At 36.8% G+C, this 25,274-nt stretch overlaps 1 protein-coding gene across 2 annotated transcripts in view; it reads right to left on the bottom strand.

The window, feature by feature from the left end:
• Positions 1–25,274, bottom strand: part of WNK1 (WNK lysine deficient protein kinase 1) — a 119,713-nt gene that overhangs the window by 54,641 nt on the left and 39,798 nt on the right. For both annotated transcript variants that reach the window (XM_081957880.1, XM_081957881.1), the window contains exons 3-7: positions 24,700–24,920; positions 22,783–22,940; positions 6,205–6,293; positions 5,071–5,290; positions 3,120–3,456 (exon numbers count right to left, since the gene is read on the bottom strand). In XM_081957880.1, coding sequence (XP_081814006.1) covers positions 3,120–3,456; positions 5,071–5,290; positions 6,205–6,293; positions 22,783–22,940; positions 24,700–24,920 — 1,025 coding nt within the window. The remainder of the gene's footprint in view (positions 1–3,119; positions 3,457–5,070; positions 5,291–6,204; positions 6,294–22,782; positions 22,941–24,699; positions 24,921–25,274) is intronic.

Consider the following 25,274-nt stretch of genomic DNA (forward strand, 5'->3'; position numbering starts at 1 on the left):
TGGCTGGTAAACCATCTTAAGAGAAGAGGAAGGAATTAATTTTTCCTATATGTGTTCATTCCCCAGTTGAATTAATAATTTTTGCCAGTCCAAAGATATTTTAATGCTAATACATTCTTCAAACAATTAAAACAATGCCAATATATAGATGGACACCTTGAGGAAGTACACAGAGATGAAATTAAGTTAACTATGTAACTGATAGAAGGAAATGCAAGAGTCTAGTTATTAATAGCAAATAGATCACAAATTGCTAATACACTAGATTCAAGTTAAATTTTAGCAGCAGAAGAAAGCCAACCAGTTTCCACAATATGGACTTGAACATATGCCCATCATTTTCAAGAACATCAGGAATCACTTTGATGTCCTGAACCTCATAGATTAGGGACCAGGGAAACTGTAGAATGATTGTAAAGAAACTGTTACAGATGGATCAGGGGTGGGTTCTGGCAGGCACTACTGCCGGTTTCTCATGGCTGCACTGCGTGCGCATGCGCAGTTCAATAAAAATGACAAAATGGCGCCGCCAGGATAACCAGTTTGGGGACGTAGCAGGCTTGGGTCGCTGCCGGTTCCAGCAACCCAGGCCGCCAAACCACTACCAGTTCGGCCGAAATGGCAGGAACCCACCACTGGCATGGATGTGACAATCAACTGCCAAAGATCAAGAAACATAAAAAAGTACACTGGAAGGTGGAAATTGCCAAGATAAGTCAAAGCCAAAAAATTACAAAGATCTCAGAAATGAATTTAAAAAATTTCAGGGAAAAGGGAAACAGCATTATAACATCTGTAAAGACAATGCATATAGAACAGGTGCAGGAAAGTAATGAAATACTTTTAAAAGGTCAATTACTTTCATCCTAGTATACAAATTTCACATACTGTTTTGTTGAATTATATTGTACTAATTTCCTATTTATATTCGATCTGTCAAAGAAATACAGGTATTTCCGATTTACAACAGTTCGTTTAGTGACCGTTCGAAGTTACAACAGCACTGAAAAAAAAGTGACCAATGGCCATTTTTCATACATATGACAACTGCAGCATCCTCATGGTCATGAGATCGTAATTCAAAAGCTTGGCAACTGGCATGTATTTGTGATGGTTGCAGTGTCCTGGAATTAAGTAAAGGTGACCTTTTGTGACCTTCTGATAAGCAAAGTCAATGGGAAAGCCAGATGCACTTAACAACTGTGTTACTAACTTAACAACTGTAAAATGGGGCAAAATTCACTTAACAGCTGTCTTACTCAGCAACAGAAATTTCAGGCCGAATTGTAGCCGTAAGTCGAGGATTACATGTAAATAACTTCCAGACAGTCGTACATTAGATTGGTTCTCTGGATATACGGATCAAGGAAGCCGCCTATTTCTTGAAGTGAGGTTAGAAAGTAATTTTGGAGAGATGAGAAGAGGCAAACAGAGTCAGTCTAGAGATTAATCCTTAACCTGGACTCAAATGAAGTTCCATTTTGGGAGATTTTATAATTTATAAAGGGACCTTGGAGGTCTTATAGTCTAACTCCCTGCTTAGACAGGAAACCATACACCACGTCAAACAAATAGTTATCCAATATCTTCTTAAAGACTTCCAGTGTGGGGCATTCACAACTTCTGAAGGCAAGCTGTTCCACTGATTAATTGTTCTAACTGTCAGGAAATTTCTCCTCAGTTCTAAGTTCCTTCTCTCCTTGATTAGTTTCCACCCATTGCTTCTTGTCTTTCCCTCAGGTGCTTTGGGGAATTGTTTGACTCCCTCTTCTTTGTGGCAACCCCTGAGATATTGGAACACTGCTATTATGTCTCCCCAGTCCTTTTCATTCAACTAGACATACCCAGTTCCTGCAACCGTTCTTCATATGTTTTAGCCTCCAGTCCCCTAATCATCTTTGTTGCTCTTCTCTGCACTCTTTCTAGAGTCTCCACATCTTTTTTTACATCGTGGCGACCAAAACTGGATTCAGTATTCAAAGTGTGGCCTTACCAAGGCATTATAAAGTGGCATTAACACTTCACGTGATCTTGATTCTATCCCCCCGTTTATAAAGTCTAGAACTGTGTTGGCTTTTTTGGAAACTGCTGCACACGGCTGGCTCATATTTAAATGGTTGTCCACTAGGATTCCAAGATCCTTCTCACAGTTACTACTATTGAGCAAGGTACTACAGATTTTGCTTTAGGTTTAGATTCATTTAGACTCATATGCCGCATGCTACAGCTTTCCCTTTATATACTAGTAAGTATATATTCTGTATTTGGCTGCATTGGAGATAATTTAGTAGCTTCATCTTGTGAAGAATAGGACAGTGCTGAAGAGGGAATTTATGACCAGTCTTTGCCATTCCTGCAGTCATGTGAACAAAATTGAGGCACTTGGCAACCAGTTTGCACTTACGGCCAATTGTAGCATCTGTGGTCATGTTATCGCCATTTGTGACTTCTCTGCTGGCTTCCCAGGAGGGAAGATTACAAGTTGCCTGGGTAAGTCTCCTCCCAGCCTTTCTTTTCTCACTCACAAGGTACCTAGACTACTTGATAATGTAGGTCAGGGGTGTCCAAACTTGGCTGGCTGGGGAATTCTGGGAGTTGAAGACCACAAGTCTTAAAGTTCCCAAGTTTGGACACGCCTGATATAGGTAGTAGAGTGAGTGTTTTCCCCAAGGGGGAGGGGAAAGTGTCTTTTGAACCTTTTGTGGTTTTTTAAAAGTTATCTTCTAAACAGAAGAAATTTGATCCCGCCTGGTCTGATGACATCACCACAATTTATGCAACTACTGGAGATTAATAATAATGTTAATGATAGTAAGGAGGTGGTGGGATGGAGAAAAAGAGTGGCTTCTCCACTGTGATTAGATGACAATGGCAGCAATTGATTCTGCCAATTTATGGTTCTCTCTGCTAGATATGAAACCAAGCAATGGTGATTTGGCTTCTGTTGCAACCATTTTGTCCCTGCAGGAATCACTGTCTATTTCTGAACATAATAGCAAAGCAGAAACTGCATCCATGGTTACAAAAATTGACTATTAATCTCTAATGACAATTTAGCCTCGGCTATCCACGAATGGGGTGTAAATTGAAGTTGGGCGACACATACAGAAAGTACTTACATAATACAGAAACACTGGGTTGCTGGAACTGAACCTGTTGGTGCTGATCTGCCTCAGGCTCCTCGGGTTCTACTTGGGTAGAAACAGAAGTTGAAGTGGTGGGAATGGCAGTGACACTAGTAGTAGGCACAGCCTGTTTTGTTCCTTGTTGGGCAGCCCCCGCCTGTGCTTTCTGTTCTGTCTGCTGCTTCTGATTGACTTCTTCTTGCTTTCTTTTCTCCTGTTCTTCCCTTACCAACTGACGCTGTTCTCTCTTTCGCTTAATCAAAGATACCCTATCCTTTATAGCTTTAGCCATTGTTTTGTGATCTCCTTCACAGACATATCCGGATTCAACCTGAAAGAAAAACAGTTCTTACTATTAGACAATGGTGAATGACAGTAAATATTTTATTTATCACATCTATAGAGCCGCCCATCTCACATGAAAGTGACTCTGGGCAGCATATAGCAATCAATTAAAAAAAACAATGCATAAAAACATTCACAATGGAAAAAAATAACTATAAAAGGCACACAAAAAGTAGTAACTACACCAAAACACCCATTTTTAAAATGACACAACAAAATGAAAAGATCAGCTTGTCAGTTTTAAAGTACTAACTATTACGAGAACATTAGAACAAAATATTTGGTTTAAGAATTATTCATCACAGTATTCTCCCAAAATATTATGAGATCTTATCAAGGAAACAAACCACTTGTGCAACTATAATAGTATAGCCACTATTGTTCACCCTCTTAGGACAGCTGATCCACAGCTACCTGGAATGGAAGGAAAATCTAGATGCAGTGCCCTCTGCTTTATTAACAGATAACTTACACTGAAGTCATAAGGTGAACTCAAACCAGGATGTTTTTAAGACTTGAAATGTTTCGATTTGATTTTAACTAAATGTTGGTGTTGGTGTATTAGCTAATAATAATCAGCTATTATTTCAAGTACTGATTTCTATTCCTAATTTTGAAATGGAAGTCCCAAATATTATTTTTTCAAAAGGCAATTCTTCCAAGAAACTTGTTCAGTTCTAACTAACTGGTGGGGTATGGAAAGATTTATATTCTTTGTAAATCATCCACTTATTAGACTTCTGAGTGTCAATTGTTATCTCTGAGTCAGTTAGTTACAACTGAAGAAGCTTCTTGGATGAAAAGGAGAAACATTTTCAAAGAAAAAACCAAAACAGTCTAGTTGCTTTTTGGAAAAAGCACCTTTGGGGCAACCATGACCTGGATGATTGAGAATCTCCAAAGACTTGAAACGAAAGGTTTATTATGTTGTTTATATTTATATTTCTGTTGTCTAATATCTCCCCTCTGTAAATCATTTTGACAGAGATTTGCTTTGTAAATTTTTTTAAAATGTCAAATATTTTAAGTAAATAAACTTTGGAAATTACATCTAGAAACATCTGTCTCAGATTGATGGTAGAAAAGTTTACTAATTCATCTTATCCACTGGAAAAAAAATAAAAATATTTTGCTTAAAGTTCTGCTGGAAAATGGCAAGCAACATTCTAAACTGCATTTTTTTTAAAAAAAGCAAGTATTCAAGTGATTTGATTGCTTTTAACTAAATAAGATATCATAATATTATACCTGAATACATGTCAATGATATCTGAAGCATTAAACTGGGCAATATGCAAAATGGAGAAAATCACTTTTAAGAAATGTGGTTGTTCTTGGCTAATGTAAATAGTTAGTATTTACTTCAAAATTTTGCCAGATTGTATTGTTATTTGCTTATTTAAAATATTCTTGTATTAAATGGAGAGACTTAGGGTTAAGAATTTTTGTACATAATTCACTCATGAATTACAGCTTTCTGTATCACTTCATTTTCAAGTATTGAGTTTTGTACAGTTATCAAAATAACAAACGGACCAAACTGTATCCAAAACTCAAAAATCTACATTTAGAGACAGATATCTAATCCCTTTATTGCTCACCATTTCTTGTGCTACATCCTCAGGAACATCTCTTTCCAAGTCAAAAGAAAATTCTATTGCTTCATTATCCTTGTATTTTCCTTTTAGCTTTTTAATGTCTTCAATTCGTAACCAGAGCTTAATAGCAATTTTCTCTCCATCATCTTCTTCTGCTAATTCTACACGCACACCAGTTTCTTCCTGGAAGAATGCATGATTCAAAAGGTCCTTGATAGCGTATCTGATAATTATAGAAACAAGAGATCAAGTTACAATTAGGGCATCCATGAGTAAGATGGAGATTTAGGGATACAGAAGCAGTGCAACTAAATACAAAGATTATTCAAACTTTACCATTTGAACCAAACGTATTTTCCTCCCAAATAAAACCTTAATTCTTATGCAAAGATAAATTGCATTCATGCCACTTTGTTCTCCAAAAAAAGGAAGCACTTCTTTTTTTAAAGATCTGAAGGAAACATCATTACGATACAATACTATGATACAATGGATGAGGCAACAAATGTTTCCTTAATTGTTAAATGAAATACTGTCAATACATTTTAATGCTTCACCCATTCTTTAAACAGGAGAGGAAAATTGGAAATGTATGCCTTTTCTTCAAAGAAAGTAATTAGTGCAATTAATTAGTGCACTAATTAATTAGTAATTAGTGCAATTTAAAAAAAAATCTATGGATGTAATTTGACCTTCACTAAAAGAAATGTTAATGTGTGCTTGCAAAACCAGCGCCACATTCACACACTAAAGAAGCAGTCAATAAACTAGAACCTGTGGACAAATACAACCTACTGCCGGTTTTTACAGCCCATGAGCTAAGAAAGAACAGGTAGGCAGATGGAGATTATCAGGCTAGAGTTTTAGTTGGGTTCCCAGGGCAAGGGACAGGGCAGAATACCAGGACATACTGGGTGGGCAACTCTCAGAAGATTCCTTGCTTGCAGTCTGGCACCATCCTAATGACAGCTGCACTAAGCCTGCAGTCTCAGAGAGGTGGGATTTTGGGCTTTACTGAAAGAATTTGCCAACATTTGTAGAGTAGTGATGCATTACAGATTATCGGAAAGATTTTCATCAAAACTGTCAACACAGCCCATTTCTACTGCTCAATCCAAGTAGTAGAAGAACATTTACCTTTCATCTTTATTTTGACGAATGCATCCCTCAATTATTTCCTTCACTTCAGGAATAGCTACTTTATCAAAGCTGGCTGGCTTGACTCCCTGAAACAAAGAAGTAAGACCATACAAGGAAAGTCATTATTATATATTAGTTATATTTATATATCTTATCTTATCTTATCTATCATCTATCTATCCATCTATCTATCTATCTATCTATCTATCTATCTATCTATCTATCTATCTATCATCTATCTATCTATCTATCTATCTATCTATCTATCTATCATCTATCCATCCATCCATCCATCCATCCATCCATCCATCCATCCATCCTCTATCCATCCTCTATCTATCCTCTATCTATATCTATCATTCTCTCTCTCTCTCTCTCTTTTTATAGCAATTGTTTTTATGGGTCAGAGAATACCAGGCCACTGCTGTTTCCCACAAGCTAAGAGAGGACAGGTGGCCAGGCAGACTTTTGCCAGGCTCAAGCCTCAGTTGAACCTCCAGCTGAGCTTCCAGAGCAAAGAACAGGGCATTTCGATCATCATCACCACCCTATCCTTCATTAGGAGGCTAGCCACATTTAGAGCAGCTCATGATGCAGATTCCATTCAGAAAAAGTGCATTGGAACATCCAGAATGCAAGCATGGCAGACATCTGGATCATTAAAGCAACCATGTCACCTTCTAGGATCATGAGGCGGTCACCTACAGCTACACACTCCTGAATATGGAAGTAGTTTCTTTAGTGAAATGCAGACTAGTAACAGGTTACATTCTCAAATGTTCCAAAAATCACTTTCAAAATGAATCCAAACCATTAGTTTCATTAAAGAGAAAAGGCCATTGGAATTATTATCTTGTGACCATATATTTTATTCTTTATAGAACATGGACACCAATAACACATTTCTTGAATTAAATGTGCAAATGTAATTAAAATTAAAGCTGTTCCCCAATTAAAATTTAGTAAATGAGTTTTGATTCATTGAATCTACATGCTATATTACTAAAATAATATGATCACTTCTCCATTCTTCCAAAAGGTGCCCCTACACACATAGCATGTGCCATCACACAAGAACCATTCTTTCATCCTGTCAGTGAATGGAGAATTTCTTTTTTAACATGGTTTTTATTTATCTACATTTTCCATGTTTAATCATCTATTAAAAAGTTTCTAACCGGTGAAAAACACAGACCCAATTGAAAGATGTAGCCCCAGCTATAATATTCAAAACCACATACCATGTTTCCCCCAAAATAAGACAGGGTCTTATTTTCTTTTGGGCCCCCAAAATAAGCATTTGGCCTTATTTTGGGGGAGGTTTTATTATTTTTGAGGTGCAGGAGGCGGTGAGCATGATCACCTGATGGCTGCTGCTGTGTTGCAATATTTTGGGGAGGTCTTATTTTGGGGGGAAACAGGGTACATATAGAGAATATGAAACTTTTATATCCACAACTCAAAGATTCCCTAGCAACAGAAAATAATATTTTGAACTGAGTCTTTCAAGTTAAAAAAAATGATTAGTTTATAAACAAGATTGCACAGCAAAGTTTAGATATTTTTCTGAAAATTATCTAAGCTACTATTGTTCAAGAATAACTTGTATTACAAAAGTATATATAATCTAATACCAGATGAAATAAAAACTACTAGACACCCAAGTATTGTGCTCACTGGACACATAAATAATGAAGTTAAGTTTTATATATTTTGTATACGCCATGCAAAGAGTCACTGGAGAAGATTTCCTTGTTTGGAGAAAATTGAAGGCAATCAAACACAAGAGAAAGCAAGGTGGCTAAGTACAATTACTAATGGCATAAGCATGAGCTTAGTTTATTAGAACTCAAGAAGCCATTATTGATAGACAGTCCTGGTGAAATCATTGTGTCATGAAGGTCAGATCTGACTGAATTGTAAACAACAAATTACCATCTAATCTTCATTCAACCATCTTCCCCATAGTCCTCCAAACTACTCATTTTATTCAAATGAGTACTAACCTCCGAGTCTTATTAGATATCTTTGTGAATTTCAGTTAACTCATATTCCATCAATTCCTTCACTTATTTATCTAGATTCAGTTGATATAAATCAATGATTTGTTTACATTGTTAGTAAAATTCAAGGATTAACATACACGGATGTAGGCTGAAATAGATGCGATAAGCATACCACTCTTTTAAATAGGCAATACAGAAATACACCAGTTTATCTTTTCAGGTTTAACATAATAAGGAAATATGTAGTATTTCATGAAAACACGTGTGAAAGTGTATAGGCATGCATTGAGGCACTATAAATAATCTCCACACGCACATTTTACAGATCCACATCTATAAGAACCCCAATTTTTTTTAAAAATCCCCTTCAGTCAGCATTCTTGGAACAAGACAAAGGAACTCCAATACAAACAGTTTTTAACATCTATGTCTGTCTGTCTGTCTATCTATAGATATAGATATGAAATTACAAATCTAAGAAATATAATTTTATATGACAACACTTTATCTCACATGATAATCTCCCAGACTGAACATCTACTGCATATGTTCAGTTCTTGCAAACATGTCAGCTGACAGTTTGGTGTTCATTAAATTGTTTAAAAAATCATAATGATCAAAGTATTTCTCTCTTGATCTTAACCTTGGAGTTATTGTTGAATAGAATACGTGGGTCAGATGATTTACAGGGAATTAAGATTAGGCATTATGAATATAGAATACGAGCATTTGCGGATGACTTGGTTGTAACTTTAACCCAACTGGGGAAATCAGTTATACGTTTAATGAACATAATTAATCAATATGGTCAAGTATCCGGGTTCAAAATAAATGTAGGGAAAACAAAGATGATAGTTAAAAATATGACTACAAATCAAAAAGAAGAATTAGAAAGAGTAACAGGATGAGAGATAGTAGAAAAGGTTAAATATTTAGGAGTTTACATTACAACCTCAAATGGGAAATTATGTAAGTATAATTATGAACCATTATGGCATAAAATACAGTTAGAGATAAATGTAAAAAACTACAATTGTCCTTGTTGGGAAGGATAGCAGCAGTAAAAATGAAAGTTTTGCCTAAGTTTCTATTTCTCTTTCAAATGATACCAATACTTAAAAAAGATGCAAATTTGGAAGAATGGCAGAAAGGTATTAATAATTTTGTCTGGGCGGGGAAGAAACCAAGAATAAAACTTAAAATAATGCAAGACATACGGGAAAGAGGAGGTTTGAAAATGCCCAATTTAAAATTATACTTTGAAGCAGTAGTTTTATCAACAATTAGTGTTTGGATTAATCTAACAGAGGATAGAATACTGAATATTGAGGGATATGATTTGGTATATGGTTGGCACGCTTATTTAATATATGATAAGAAGGTGGATAAGATTTTTAAAAGCCATATATTAAGGAATGCCCTATTACGTGTCTGGAAAAAATACCAATATAGGTTAAATGATAAGATACCTATGTGGGTAGTACCCAGACACACGATAGAGAATATAAGTATAGAACAAAAACAGGATGTAATTACATATAGAGATCTTCTTAATATAGAAAGAGGTGTACTACAGTTAAAGCCTTTGAATGTATTAAGAGAGGAAAGGGTAATTCAAACCTGGTTCCAAGCTAGATGGAAAAAAGACCAGACAATTGGTATCACGCAAAATGAAGATAGTTTGGTAAAACAAACTAGGGACCATAGAAACAGATTCTGAAAGTTAGTTAAAGGCTGTATGATAAAATGGGCACAAAATATTGAAGAACCAATAATGATGGAAACATGGGAAAAGATTTGGGTAAGAAATGTAAAATTTACGCAAGCTCAGAATTTGAGAGAGAATTTTTATAAGATGTTGTATAGATGGCATTTAGATCCTAAAAAGTTAGCTTGTATGTATCCGAATTTACAACCTAAATGTTGGAGATGTGATTGTGCTGACGCTACGTATTACCATATATGGTGGACTTGCAAAAAAGTCAAAGCATTTTGGATTTACAGGGAATATAGTGGGTTATTCAAACTATACTTAAAAAGAGGATAAAGTTCACTCCCCAGTTGTTTTTGTTAGGTATAATTACAGACTGTACAGTTATAGAGACTAATTTGATTTTGAACTTAATGACGGCAGCAAGATTGTTGGTGGCGCAGTACTGGAAGAGGGAAGAATTGCCTACTATTCAAGAATGGACGCTAAAAGTAGTAAATCTAGGAGAGATGGCCAAGATCACAGCATATTTGAAGGACCATTCAGATGAGAAATATAAGTTGGAATGGAGAAGATGGATTGACTATATTCAAAATAAATATCGGACTAAAAATTTCAATTAGCTTATGAGTGAAGGCACAAGGAATGTTACAATTTATCTAAAGTTAGTTTAACAAAAGGGGAATTAAAGCACAAGAGGAGGTAGGATGTTAAAGTCAGTTAGCTTATGTTAGCGTATGATTGTTAAATGTTTATTCCCTGTATTTTGCTCTGGGAGGTTGGGGGGGTAGGGTTGGGGGTGGAGGGCGGGAAGGGGAAACATTTGCAAAATTTATTAAAACATTTAATTTAAAAAAAAGTATTTCTCTCTTGGATAAGTCGTAACTTCCCCATTGGATGTGTTGAAGACTGGTGGATGTATTTCTCTGCACTACATCCAAATCTTTTTTCATAACTGTTTATAGTATGCTGACAGATAAAGTTTTATCTGCAATCAAAATGAGCTCCTACCAGATCAACCAAACAGAACATTCATTCTGCATTAAAATGTCTTCCACATATTTAACACGGGCATTAGCAAGTATTGGAATCTTCCTTTTTGCACATGATGAATTTTTCTATTGGACATAGTTATAGTTTTAATCTAACCATACCTGCCTCACATGATATATGAGGAGTTGTCCTAGAACCCATAGAATCTACACAAATTGCAATTTAACTTTATTCCTAGGTTAACAACCTTCGGTGTAGAAGAACCAATATTCTGAACAATCCAGTTAGATCAAAGAGCCAGAAAAATACAGGTAGTTGTGTTTTCTTGTAGCTTTGAACATTAAAGGCCTTCTATTACACTCTGACTTGAATGTAACATACCAAATTAACCAGATCTTCACAAGCATAAATCTTAACATCTTTATGAAATCAATCTGCCTACATAAGAACATTCCTATCCACATAGAAACACTAAATCTTTATAGTAAGCACTGCCATTATTAAGTATAGATATAATCTTATAATTGTTCAAGTAGAGCCTGATTTAAATACGTATCTATGTGATTGAAATTCTTACCTCTGTACCACAGTCCTTATGGGAACAACAGAAACAGTGTGAATTTATGATGAGAAACACTGGACAAAAATCTCGCTTTGAAAAATCCATCAGGAAATACTATTATACAAAATTTGCAGAAAAAAACTGTTCCAATCGAAAAAGACTGTTAAATGTTATGCTTAACGCACAGCAGAAGGAAAACACACATTGAGCTTTAAAGGAGACATATCCTCTTCATTTACAACTTTACTTTCCCTCATCCTGTGCAATCTGTAGAAGTCAGAGCTCTGTTGAGAACACTGCTTTCACAGCCTAGGACCCTCGAGAGAGAGAACACACCAGCAATGTCATGCAATATGTAAATCTGTTTACAGCTCCTCCCATTTGCTTTCCTGTAACTTCTTACGAAGTGGTAAGAAATTTGAACCACTGCTATTCAATATACTGTAACATCACGCAGAAAGATAAAGAAAACAGAAGAGAAAAAGAAATATTTTTATTTCTTGAAAAATTACTTATCAGTTGTTTTGCAAACTTAGTAACAAGGGGGAAAAACCCCAGGTCACAGAATTCCTTTCCTATTCAGTTCCCATTGCAATCTTCGCAAGATTTTACAATATATTTTATTCCGTCTTTATGGTTACTGTTGTATTTGTCACTATTATTGTCACATTAGTTAACTTTCAGAGGATATAACTGAAATTGCCCTAGTACTCTTACATTTGACAGAGTAGTTATATCAGTGGTTCTCAACCTGTAGGTTGGGACCCCTTTGGGGGTCGAATGACCCTTTCACAGGGGTCTCCTAAGACCATCGGAAAACACATATTTTCGATGGTCTTAGGAACCGAGACACCAATTTTATGGTTGGGGGTCACCACAACATGAGGAACTGTATTAAAGGGTCGTGGCATTAGGAAAGTTGAGAACCAATGAGTTATATCTAACGGCACTTTGAACTCAATCATTTTGGTCTGCCATCAGCTAAGTTTGGATGAAGAGAGTCACCGAAAAAGCAACAGAGTTTGTTCTGATCGGGGAGTGAGGTGGGGTGGGGGTTCTTGGCTGCTGCTGCTACTGCCGGTTCGCTCAGGGACACACTTGATGCGTGCTACGTGTGCATGCACAGTACTAAAATATTATGAGAAAACCAGTTTGGGGGCATAGCAGGCAGAGTTACTACTCGGTCAAACCAGAAGGTACAGAAAATGTGTTGCTGCTGCTTTTCCATAATGTAAAGCTTTTATTTAGACTAATTGTATTACATTTTGTGATGACTTCTGTCGTTTACTAGACTGCTACCACTTAATGTTTTTACTGAATGATTAATTTGTAATTTTAGAATCGTTCATCTATTATTTTTTAAGACATCTTGTTCAAAGAAGCTGAGATGCAGAATGTATTAAAGAACTGTGTGCTAGTATACCTAAATCATATCCATAATAACATTATACACACACATACACACACACACACACACACACACACTGTATATACAACATTTCATATACTATTATATATACACACCAGATGCAGTTCACCAATGGTATAATATACAACTGTCTGTATAAAATGTATATGGAGTGTCCCTTTGTGTGTAAAATATCAGGAAAGTTATACAGGTAGTCCTCGAATTACAACCACAATTGAGCCCAAAATTTATGTTGTTAAGTGAGACATTTGTTAACTGAGTTTTGCTCCATTTTATGATTTTTCTAGCCACAATTATTAAACAAATCACTGTAATTTGTTAAGTTAGTAACACAGTTGTTAAATGAATCTGGCTTCCCCATTGACTTTGCCTGTCGGAAGGTTGCAAATGTTCACAGTACCCAGGACATCGCAACCATCTCATAAATATGAACCAGTTGCCAAGCATCCACATTTTGATCACATGACCACCGGGATGCTGTAAAATGCGTCACAAAGATGGTCGTGTCACTTTTTTCAGTATCATCGTAACTTTGAATGGTAAAGGAACTGTTGTAAATTGAGGACTACCTGTAACAGTTGAGATAGTGCTCAGGATTTCTTCAAAACAAGAGACTTAAATACAGAGTCTGAAATGAATTTTATTGAGAATTACTTTAATCTTATTTTAGACTTTTTCATTAATTATATTGGCCTATGAATTCCTGACTCAAGCTGCACAAACAAAATGCTTTTACAAGTCTACATTTCTATTTTACTAGGCTATTTTGGTGCCAGTTTGAACTAGATGCAGGCTGTTATAAACCATTAAAGGATTTTTAAAAAGAACCCATGATCCCAATGGAAAACAAAGTTGACCTTGCTTCCCTCCAACCCCAGGGCAATAACATGCAAGGCAGCTCATTTGCTCAATGCTCCTTGTGAAACACAAACTCCTATTATTAGCAACAAAGTCTGGGAGACTTGCATATTTAATTTCTTCCTTTTGGGTATATAGTATGCCCTAATAAATACAGCCTTTAAATGCATTGTTTTAAAAAAATAAAAACATAGCCTGCTACTGCTCTTGTTCTGTTTATTCAATATTAACATAATCTAATTGCAAAGTTAACTTGCAGAAGGTAAAGGTGAAAGTGATATTTTTAAGAAGGCAGTTCATGAAATATATTCCCTTCATTTTCACTCATAGTTACTGGCATTAATATGAGCAAATATTCATAGCACTAACCAAAATCACATTAGAAAAAATTAATAAGATGTTTAAGTATATTCTGTATGTCTGTTTTTTTAGAAAAATGGCTCTGCATGCCACCTGTAGCACACATGCCATAGGTTCGCCATCCGGGGAATATACAATGCAATATTTTTTTAATTTACTTGTCCTCATTTAACTTGGAGCCAAGTTAGAACAAGTGTTGAAAGTGTGATTGCAGTTAACTGATCTTTAAAAGGATGACGTATCTAACTAGAATCACAGAAAATGGCAATAAAGTTGCTGCATGCTTTAATAAAATCACTTTTGAGCAGAGAACTGCAAGTAATGCTAATAGCATCTTTCTGAGTAAATGTGATTCTGATATTATATTGGATGGATGTGTATGTTTGTGGAGAGGGAAGACAGAGGAGAGAGATATTAAATCTGATTCTAGTTTGATTTTTTGCAGTTTCTGAGGGCACGCAAAGCGTTGCCGTCAGCTCCAGTGCACATGTGTGCGCTGGCCAGCTGATTATTGGCCTTCATTTTCAGCCGTTTTTCTCCCTCTGGAGGCTTCAGGAAAGCCTCCTGAAGCCTCTGGAGGGAGAAAAACGGCACAACGGGCAACCCGGAAATCCGTTCCTGAACTTCTGGTTTCCGTGTTTGGCCATTTTTCGCCCTCCCCAGGCTCCTAGAAAACCTCTGGAGCCTGGAGAGGATGAAAAATGGACCTACTGGGTCCACCGGAAGTGAGAAAACAGGCCATTTCTGGCTTCCGGAGGGTGGGGGAGGCAGTTTTCGCCCTCCCCAGGGTCCAAGAAAGTCATGCGTGCATGTGCGGGGCAGCAGAAGGGTGGTGGTCACATGTGCATGTGCAGGGGGCACAGTGCGGAGGGAGATTAAATTATGGAGGTGGGCACGCAAGCAAGTGCGATAGTGCGCACAGGCGTACCTTTGGCACCCAAGGCAAAAAAGGTTTGCCATCACTGGTATATTCATTGTATATAAGTTCAGTAGGAGAAAAAACTAGAAACAGATGACTTTAAGCATTACTGTATTTTTTTTCCACCAACTGTTCAACTAGGCTTTGGGATTTGAGTTTTCTGGTTGTCCTTTAAAAAGTGATTGAGGTGATGCCTTGTTCAAAAATAGGACATATTATGATAAGTAAAGCCACTAAACATATATAAATCTAGATCAGTATTTTTCAAATTTGACAAATTTAAGATGTGTGGACTTTAACTCCCAGAATTCCCCAACCAGGTTACCAAGTTGGAAAATCACTGGTTTCAAAAACACTGGTCCAGATTGTTTTAGTTCATGAGTAAGAATAAACTAGCCTAAAAAGATTTAAACCAAGCTGGATTTAATAAATCCAAATATTAAATGTTCAAATACTTCATTTGCAATTAATCAATTTGGTCTTTTCTATAAATCTAGATCTAAAATATATAGTAATTTAGATACATATCAATTATATAAACTGTCTATAGACATTAATTCTGTGTTTTCACACTAAGTCACAAAAGTTACATATATTTATAAGAAATATATAAGAGAAATATATGAATTCTTGGTTATATATGTTTAAATTTTATTTATACATATAGAAGCTGTATTTATTCATAAAATACAATAATGTATTGAGAACTGATATCACTAATTTTTTTAGCCTATAATATTAAATTCAATTACATCAATTTGACATGGAAAATGCTGCCAAACAGTCTCCATCTAATACTTTTAATTGCTCCTGGTTCTTCCTGAGATGCTATAGCATTTAGGTCCATTGCTATAGAGAAGAGACTACAACCCTAACCTTATTCTCTTATAAATTCAGCAACATGGTCTAGAGCAGGGCTGTCAAACTCACAGCACAGATGTGTCATGTGCTGGCCATGCCAACACCTGGTTTAGCAAAGGGAAAAAGTTGTGGTACATCACGTGACAATGCCGTGAGGACGCAGGTTTGACACCCCTGCTGTAGATAATAAAGATGAAATGTTAGTTAACTTAATAATTCCAAGATTTATTTAAATTTACATGTTCTAGAAAAGATTTATTTCTATTTGTGCTATTTGTTTGTCCATAAAATTAATATTTCTATACCAAATGAACATTCTAACAATTGTCTCAATACTGAAGTTTCCACTTATCTATGGCCTTTGATTTGCTACATACATACATACATACATACATACAGCTGAATTTTATTGGAAAGATGTTTTCAAGTTGAGCTGAACTCCTAACTATATAAATATAATCATTGTGCTTCACATATAACAATTGAAGGGCATTTACAGACAAATGCAGTAAAAACTTGGAAAGAAGAAAAGCCATAGGACAAAACAAAACAAAACCTATCAAACCCATCAATTGGTTCTATATTATGGATTAAAGGGTAGAAAATAAATCCAAGAAACTCAAGGACAGAATGTCCTTAACAAACTGTAACAGTATGTCTTCATTTGTGGTTAAATACCTAAGTGTACCTCCAGGAAATTAATAACAAACTCAGATCTGACACACATTTGTATGGAAATACAGGAGACTAACATACCTGAGATCTTAGCCTCAGGTGTTCGGCATAGTTATAGAATGGTTTGGAATTTCATTATTTATTGTTTTCACAAACAATTGTTCTATGATCTTTAACTATTTCGGGATTTCACATTTTTGCAGTCTTTGTTAATAGAAGTCAAATTAGAGAACTTTGAAAGCATATTAAAATGATTAAAATTACCCACATGAACCAGTATCATTTTTTAATTCTTAGAATATTTAGTTATACAAATTTTAAAAAATTAACTTTATAGCTCTGGGCCATGTTTAGTTATTTTCTGAGTTCAAACTTCCCCCTATCAGCTGAAGCTGGTATGGAATAATGTTTCCAATCCAAAAACAAATTTTATTTGAGTGAAATGATGAGCTTTACAAACTATAAGAGTTCTTCCCTTATTTTACAATACAATATCTTATCTGTATCCAAATCAAAAGTAAGGTTGTCCAAAGCAACATTTTTAGATATGTACAGATAAAAAGGAAGACAGAAGGAATACATATCAAGTTTGTAGGTATCACAAAGCTGAAGAGGAATGAATTATACATTAGAATAGCAGCTCAAGGCTCTAAATATGAACAATGGACCCCATCCTATAAAATGTTATTCGAATAAATGAAATGCAGGGTGCTGCACTTAGATAGGAAAAAATGGATACACTGATCCAAAACAGGTATCTGGATCAGAAGAAGTACTCGTGAAAATGATCTGGATATTTTGGTAAACATTACATTATATTACGTTAAGCATATTTAGCAATGTGAGGCAGCTGCCAAAAGAGCTAACAAAATCTTAGGCTGCATCAACAGAGGTTCAAGACAGAAATCATGAGAAGTGACAGTTCTGTTCTATGTGTACAGACAGACTGCATCTAGAATATTGTTTCCAGTTCCAAGATATAAGGATGCTAGGAAACTAGAAAAAATACAGAGAAGAATTAAAAATATGTTGAGAACCTTAGAGGCTAAATCCTATGAAGAATGGTATTTAATCTAAAGAATTTAGATTAATTTTAAAAGATTAAAAAACTGAATATATTTAATCTAAAGAAGAGAAGGCTGATATAGTAGCAGTGTCTAGATTCAGCTTTCATGCCTAACTGAAGGCTAGAACTCAACAGTCTCCTGATTTCTAGGCCAGCATCTTAGCCATTATACCAAACTGGCTCTAGTAGCTCAACATAGCTCCCAAGGGCACAGAGCAAGAACCAATGAAGGTAAACTTTACAGAGAAAGATTCAAGCTCAAAATAAGGAGGAATTTTTTGACAGTGGGAACTTTTAAGCAGTGGAATAGCTTGTCTCCTCCTTCTATGGGGTTTCCATAATTGGAGGTTTTCAAGCAAAATTCGGACACCCATTTGTCCGAGACAGTGTGAAGATTCTTCCCTGGAGAAAAGAATGGATAAGATCTCTAAGATCTTTGAAAACATTGATACAGCTCAAAATATTTCTTTTTCTTGCGTTAATCAGAATATATGAAACAATGATAAAACTGAATGATATGAAATCTGGAGTTAGAACTAATCAAATGATGATAAAGCAACTTAATAAATCACAAGAAAGAGGCACAAGAGACATTCTTATAACTATTATATATGTTATATGTGTGACGGATCAGATACAGTTGTTTAAATATAAATATAATTTATAAATTAGGCAGATTAGTAATCACCTTAGATGTTTGTTGACTTGAGAATGCCCTTTGAAATAGTTCTGTTTTCAACAGTTTCTGAAGCTTATGAGAAGTGAATCTGATTTCCATATGGAAGTCATTCCACAGCCCTGGTGTTGCTACAGAAAAGCAGTACTTTCTAGCTTTGGGTCCTCAGCCCACCCCACCTCCAAATCATTAACTATAAGTAAATGTGACCTACAAGATCTAGTGGAGCAACTAGTTCTGCAAATATGCTAAATATACAATGATACATCCCAGCACCTTAAAATGTACCCAGAAACACATTAGCAACTAGGGCAGGATTCAGAAAAATCAGTATTCTGGGCTCCCATTGCTGTAAAGTATAGTGACTGCTACATTCTGAACAGATGCACTTTCCAAGTAATCTTTACAGGAAGCCCAAATGAGTAGAGTAGAATTCTTTATTTGCCAAGTGTAATTGGACACACAAGGAATTTGTCTTTGGTGCAAAGAACTAAAGAACACTATAATAGTCCAACCAGGTGAAAATCAGTTACTGTAACCAGGTTCTCCTGCATCAAGTAAGGTCATAATTGGTGCAGCAGCTGAAACTCAGCAAAGCCCTTCCTGTCATCAACTCCATCTGCTTCTAGCAGGAACTATGAGTCCAGGAAGACTCTCAAATCACAAACCTGTTCCTTCATGGGTAATGTCTGCTCGGCCACACTAACCACACTAACATCTATAGAAATCCCAATGTAATAATAAGAACAATACTGCCTTACATGTGTTCACCTTAGTCTGTTCTCTCTCATCCAGGCGTTCATAGCTTGCAGGTACAGGGACAGTGTCAATAGCATCTCCCTTGCAGTCTGGGGTAGTGATATGAAATTCAATGCTATAAGCGTATTGATATCACATCTCAAAACATCAGATGATCATCCCTTTTCACACCCATATTAAATACCAAGGGAGAGAGGACCAAACCTTCTGGCACCCCACATATCAGAGGCCATCAAGCCAATAATCTCTTCCTCCTGGCTGAAACTGCCTATTTAGGAAAAAGAAGACCCCCTTCAAAAGCAGCTCTAATCCCTTCTGCCGGGCCGATTAAAAAGGGTCCAAGTTAGCTGTACCATCTAGAGCACGGGTGTCAAACTCACTGTGTCACGTTGCTGTCACGTGACGTATTGCAACGTCCCCCCTCCCTTCGCAGAGCTGGGGTGGGCATGGCCTGCACATGACACATCTGGCCCGTGGGCCACCGGTTTGACACCCCTGATCTAGAGTGCTGCAAAGTTGGTCCATTAGCCCATCTCAACAATCTTCCTTAAAAAGGGGAGGCTGGAGACTGGATATTGAATATGCAGAGTTTTATAGTGATTACTTAAAAAGATTTGCTGGCAATTTCTGTATACTTCAGAAAGCCAGAATGATAACAGGCAGAGGAAAAATTGTTTAAAAGTATTATGCAAACATACATACAATTTTTTAAAAAAAGCCCTCAAAGAGATCTTAATTATTTATGAACAGAAGAGCTTTGCCCCTGCCTTCTTCTGGCATTCTGACTTCCCAGTCTTAGCATTTCTAGGCAATCAATCCCCTACTGAAGTACTAACCAGGGCTACTTTGCTGAACTTCGGAGCTCAATCTAAGTTAGCTAGACACTGCCACCTGCTGAGGCAGAAGAGATATACCCCTTTATAAAAGCATCCATCTGAAGAAGCAAATAAGTTTAGACATAACTTTATTGCATCTATCAAATTCTAATCAATTTATTTTTCTTCTCCTTGAAGATATATGCTATTCTTTTCAACCTAGAAAAGTTATTGCTCACATTTAAAATTAGGAAATACTTTCAGAAAAAGCATGGTAACTGATTACAGGCATCACAGGGAACAATAAATGCATAATTTACCACACCTCTCTTTGCACTAACTGTATTATTAAATTGCATCCAAAATAAATACTGCAGCACACTTGCCTGCAGTAAAAACCGAATGTATAGAGAAAAAGCCAGAGGACTGCATAACACAGAGAAACTGCAATTTTGTATCATTAATATTTTTGTGATAGTTGCAGTTCTATTACAGTGTCCTATTGATACACATTTCACAGAAAACCGTAGCCTAAAGACAAAGCACATGCATTGTGTACCAGAGACCTAAGATTTAATCCAAACATTTTTTGATAAAACTAGAAAAAGCCTAAACCTACCTAAAGCCCCGAGACTCTTCTGCCAGTTAGCTGAGTAGACCTGCTATATAGACCTGGTTTTGGTCTTTGGCTTCAAGCATAGCATATCCAATGAGTCTATCCATTTTAGTTTTACCAGGCCTTTCTTTTCTTACATGCCCCCCTCCCATCTCTGTATCAGCTCCGGCATGAAGGGTATTGAAAGGAAGCCGCAAGCAATATTGGCTGGTGTGTTAGAGCCCAGGCCATGCGAAGAAGGGGAAAAAGAGTCAAGACTTTCCAGATTTTGTTTCAGCCAAAATCCAGAACCGAAACGTTTCAACTTTTAGATCTGTCAAACCACAGCCCAACTTGAATATTTTGGCAGATCTTCTAAGACACAATGTTTCAAGTTTGAAGTAATGCACATTTTGTGCATACCCCTACACAGATCTATTTAAATACTTCTAATTTGGAAATTCTAGAAGTGAAACGTACCGTATTTATCGGCGTATAACACGCACAGGCGTCTAACACGCACAGGCGTATAACACGCACCTTCATTTTAAGAGGGAAATTTCAGGAAAAAATTTTAAATTTCAAATAAAGAACTTTGAAGCAAAATAAGGGTAGCTCAGAACTTTTTTTTTATTAATATTATTACCACTTATAAGGTAAATAATGTAAAAGGACAGTAAAAGCAACTATGAACACTGCTGCTTTCACTGCTACTATCTTCCACCCTCCCTTCCTCCTTCCCTTCCTTCCTGCCTCCCTTCCAGTTCCCTCCTTCCTCTTTCCTCCTGCCTGCCTGCCTTCTTTCCCTCCTGCTTATCTATGCTTCCTTCCTTCCTTGCACCTCCCTCCCTTCTGCCTGCCTGCCTGCCTTCTTTCCTCTTTCCCTATCCTCCTATCCTTCCTTTCTCCCTCCCTCCTTCCCTGCCTCCCTTCCAGTTCCATCCTTCCCTCCTTCCTTTTTTTATTAACTTTTAGTTGGGAGTCCGGGGAGAGGAGAGACGGCTCACCCATTCTCTCCTCCTCTCACCCACACCCCGCTGTCTAAAGCTTCCTTTCGCCCGCCCGAGCTCTTCCGCGGGCAAAAGAAAGTGTTTTAGTCGGGTGTCTGGGAGAGGAGAGACGGCTCATCCATTCTCTCCTCCTCTCGCCCACACCCCGCTGAGTAGCGCTCCGTGATCCTTTTCTGTGCGCCTGGTGTTTAGATAGATAGCCGGATGTTTAAAACACCAGGCGCACAGAAAAGCAGCTGCTTTTGGGGCGAAGCGCTCCGCGATCCTTTTCTGTGCGCCTGGCGTTTAAAACATCCGGCTATCTATCTAAACGCCAGGCGCACAGAAAAGGATCGCGGAGCACTTCGCCCCAACAGCAGCTGCTTTTCTGTGCGCCTGGTGTTTAAAACATCGGCTATCTATCTAAACGGCTGCTGTTGGGGCGAAGCGCTCCGCGATCCTTTTCTGTGCGCCTGGCGTTTAGATAGCCGGATGTTTTAAACGCCAGGCGCACAGAAAAGCAGCTGCTTTTGGGGCGAAGCGCTCTGTGATCCTTTTCTGTGCACCTGGCGTATATCGCCTGGCGTATATCGGCGTATAACACGCATACATCATTTGCCCTCTATTTTTCGGGGGGAAAAGTGTGTGTTATACGCCGATAAATACGGTATATGCAATATTAGCAGATTCCTTATTTTGCAGGCACTTTAACAGATTCAAAATTTAAAAACTTCAAAAGAGACTGGCTGGAAACACTAAGTTTTACTGGCCATTCTAAATTCAAGTGAGCTTGGAGTTGGACAGATCTTTTGGGGGGGGGGAGGAACTGAAATATTTGTCTTCAAGGACCCTGATAATAACATTCCCTCCATGAAAGCAGCTGAAGAAAACCTCAATGTGGTCCTGAAGAGATCAAAGTGCAGAGCCATGAAGTATTTTAAAGATGACAACCACAATTTTGAATGGCAGGTGGAAGAAAATAGGCAACCAATGCAACTCTCAGGATAGAGGTTATTATATGGGAGGGATCTGATTCATCCATAGCACTCTAAATTGCTACATTCAGGACCAGCTGTCACTTCCAAGTAGCAGAACAGTTCCAAATTCAAGAACAGCCCATGTGCAGCATATTGCACTAGCCAAAGTGGGGGGTAACCAAAGCAAACCCCCTCAAACACACATGGAAACTTTCCTTTTGTTCCAGCTTAGACTCTTGAAAGTTATCTCATAGAAGATTACGGTTCTTGCTTATCTGTGACAGGTGATGTACTTATTGTTAGAGAAATATATACACAACTTACACTGGTCACTCGACGGTAGATCTGTGCAGCATTTTGACATTCAGAATAAGGGTATTCAGATGTAGCCATCTCAAGCATACACATCCCAAAAGCATATACATCAACGGACTCATCGTATTTCTCCTCATACATCTCGGGTGCCATGAACTCTGGGGTACCTTAAATTAAAAGAACGATTCAGACTCTAAATGTCTCAAAGCGAGCAGAGGCTGCTGCCGTTACTCACCGCAGAAGGGAGCAGACGGGGAGACCTGTGAGAAAAGAAGAAGTGGAGGCAAAAAGAAAAGGGAGGATACCCTCAGTCATTCTTTTTCGTCAATGAATCCCATAGGTCTTCCATTGCAAGGTCTTTGCAAGAAGTGAAGAATGGTAAATACTTATTTTACCATTTATATCAACATTGCAATTCAAATTGAATTAGGAATAAAATAAGGAGGTTTTAGTAGAAATTAATAAACTTGATTGTTGAATCCTAGATTGAAAATAAATGGAGAAAAATAAAAGTAAGAGACTAGTTAGGCTGAAAACCAAATATTTGTTAGCCACACTTACCTTCCCTCCCATTGAGAAAGGAGGGGCAATGTTTGTTTCATCATACCTGCCTGCTCTCTGCTGTAAGGAATTAATACTGATTAGCGTCCACAGCTAGTCTCTGACCTGTAATGCTCCATTTATTTATTTTTTAATAGAGTCACTTTTAAACAAAGCCTTGCAATGAAAAACCTGTCTACGAGTAAAGCCTTCTTAAAAATGGAGTTTTAAAATTTTCTGCAAAGGCCACTCACCAGAGCCCTTTTCACATACTTACCATTTCACCTGCAGTACATTTAATAGGCCTACTACAGATACAGGAAATAGTGAGGGAAATCCTATAGGCAAAAATACTCAGAAATATAAAGAGATTGAGTTATAGACACAGAGTGTGTGATTAACATCTTGATTTAAAAAAAAAACAATTTGCAGCAGATGCTTTATCTCTGAAGTATGAAATGAATGCAGTTTCTCATATAGTAGTAAACTATACTACGTAATCAGAGACATTTAAAGCCAGAAATATTTACAATAAGAAAAGAATTATTTCCTGCAGGCAAACCAGATTTTATGCAAATTTACAGATAACCTTTTAAGTCCCTATCCACCCTCCCATGGTTTAATAATTAGTATCTAAGTCTTAATTGAAAGCCAACATACTAACACAACTGTTAACAAAAACTAAGAATATGGTAATTTTCCAATTGAAAGTTGAACACAACAAATGGAAAAGGCAATGTTGTGTTCAGGAAACTGGTCATTTCCACATTTATTTATTTTTACCATTAATGTTTAATGTTTTTAGACTGGCTGGAAAGCAGGAAATGTTTCATTGTGACAAGGACAAGATATCTGCAGATAGAAACTGTACCCTTAAAATCAGTTTTAAGGGATCTAAAACAAGAACTGCATTCTTAAACACACGCAAGTGCAGACTAAAAAGGACAATCTTCTCCCTTGTTAGCCTGCTTTCTTCACGCAGAAAATAGCAGAACAGAGCCGTTAAAACCAGTTCTATGGCAATAAAATATCTGGCAAATCCAAAGTAAACGCAAAACCCAGAAACTGAAGGTTAGATGGTAGGATTGCTTTTTTTTAAAAGGATGTTTTGTGTCACCATTTTGTGTTTCCCATTATTTCCCATTTGCAACAGATATTTAACTAGAGTACATATATTATGGTTTTAGCAAGAGTGTTCTGCTAATTATAACAATCTATGGTATCAGCACTCTTCCAGCAATATACCCAAATACCAAAGATGCGTAATGTACAAGATCTATTATATCAAAGACTTTACGGCTAAAATATGGAAAAAGCTCAGAAGCAAGCTTATTTTATTTTATTAGAGCTTCAAATGAGATCTTCTAAAATAAAACTGGAACTTACCTATCACACTTTTGGCAAAAGAAGCTCGTTTTAAAGTTGCCAAGCCCAGATCTCCTATCTTGACTGATCCTGTGGGGCCGGTGATAAAGATGTTGTCACACTTCAAATCGCGATGGATAATGGGAGGAGTGCGTGTGTGCAAGAATTGTAAACCTTTGAGTATCTGCCGGCACCAGCTTCGTAGCACTTTGATTTTCATCACTTTAAATCTTTTTAAATATCTAGGAGAAAACAACCCAAACAAAAGTAAGCTTCATCTTGAAACTCATATTTACACAGTAACATTATAAATATTTAACAAATAGGATATTAAAAAAACAGCTTCTCCTGGTCATTGAATTGACCATTAGGGGACTCTGGCCAAAGATGAGATGTACTCAAATACTTTTTTTAAAGGTTTTTAAAAAGGTGCTAAGTAGTTCAAAGGAACTGGGATTAGAAAGATTACCTCTCCCCCATTGGACCTTTGAGAGAAAATATTTTAAATTACTATATATTATTTGGAGCCATTATATATAAATAAAACTATTTGTTTTTTTAAAAAAATAAACCCATTAGAGTTTTTCAATCACAGA

This window comes from Natrix helvetica (assembly GCF_964273705.1).
Source record: "Natrix helvetica genome assembly, chromosome: 6".
NCBI classification, from domain to species: Eukaryota; Metazoa; Chordata; class Lepidosauria; order Squamata; family Natricidae; genus Natrix; species Natrix helvetica.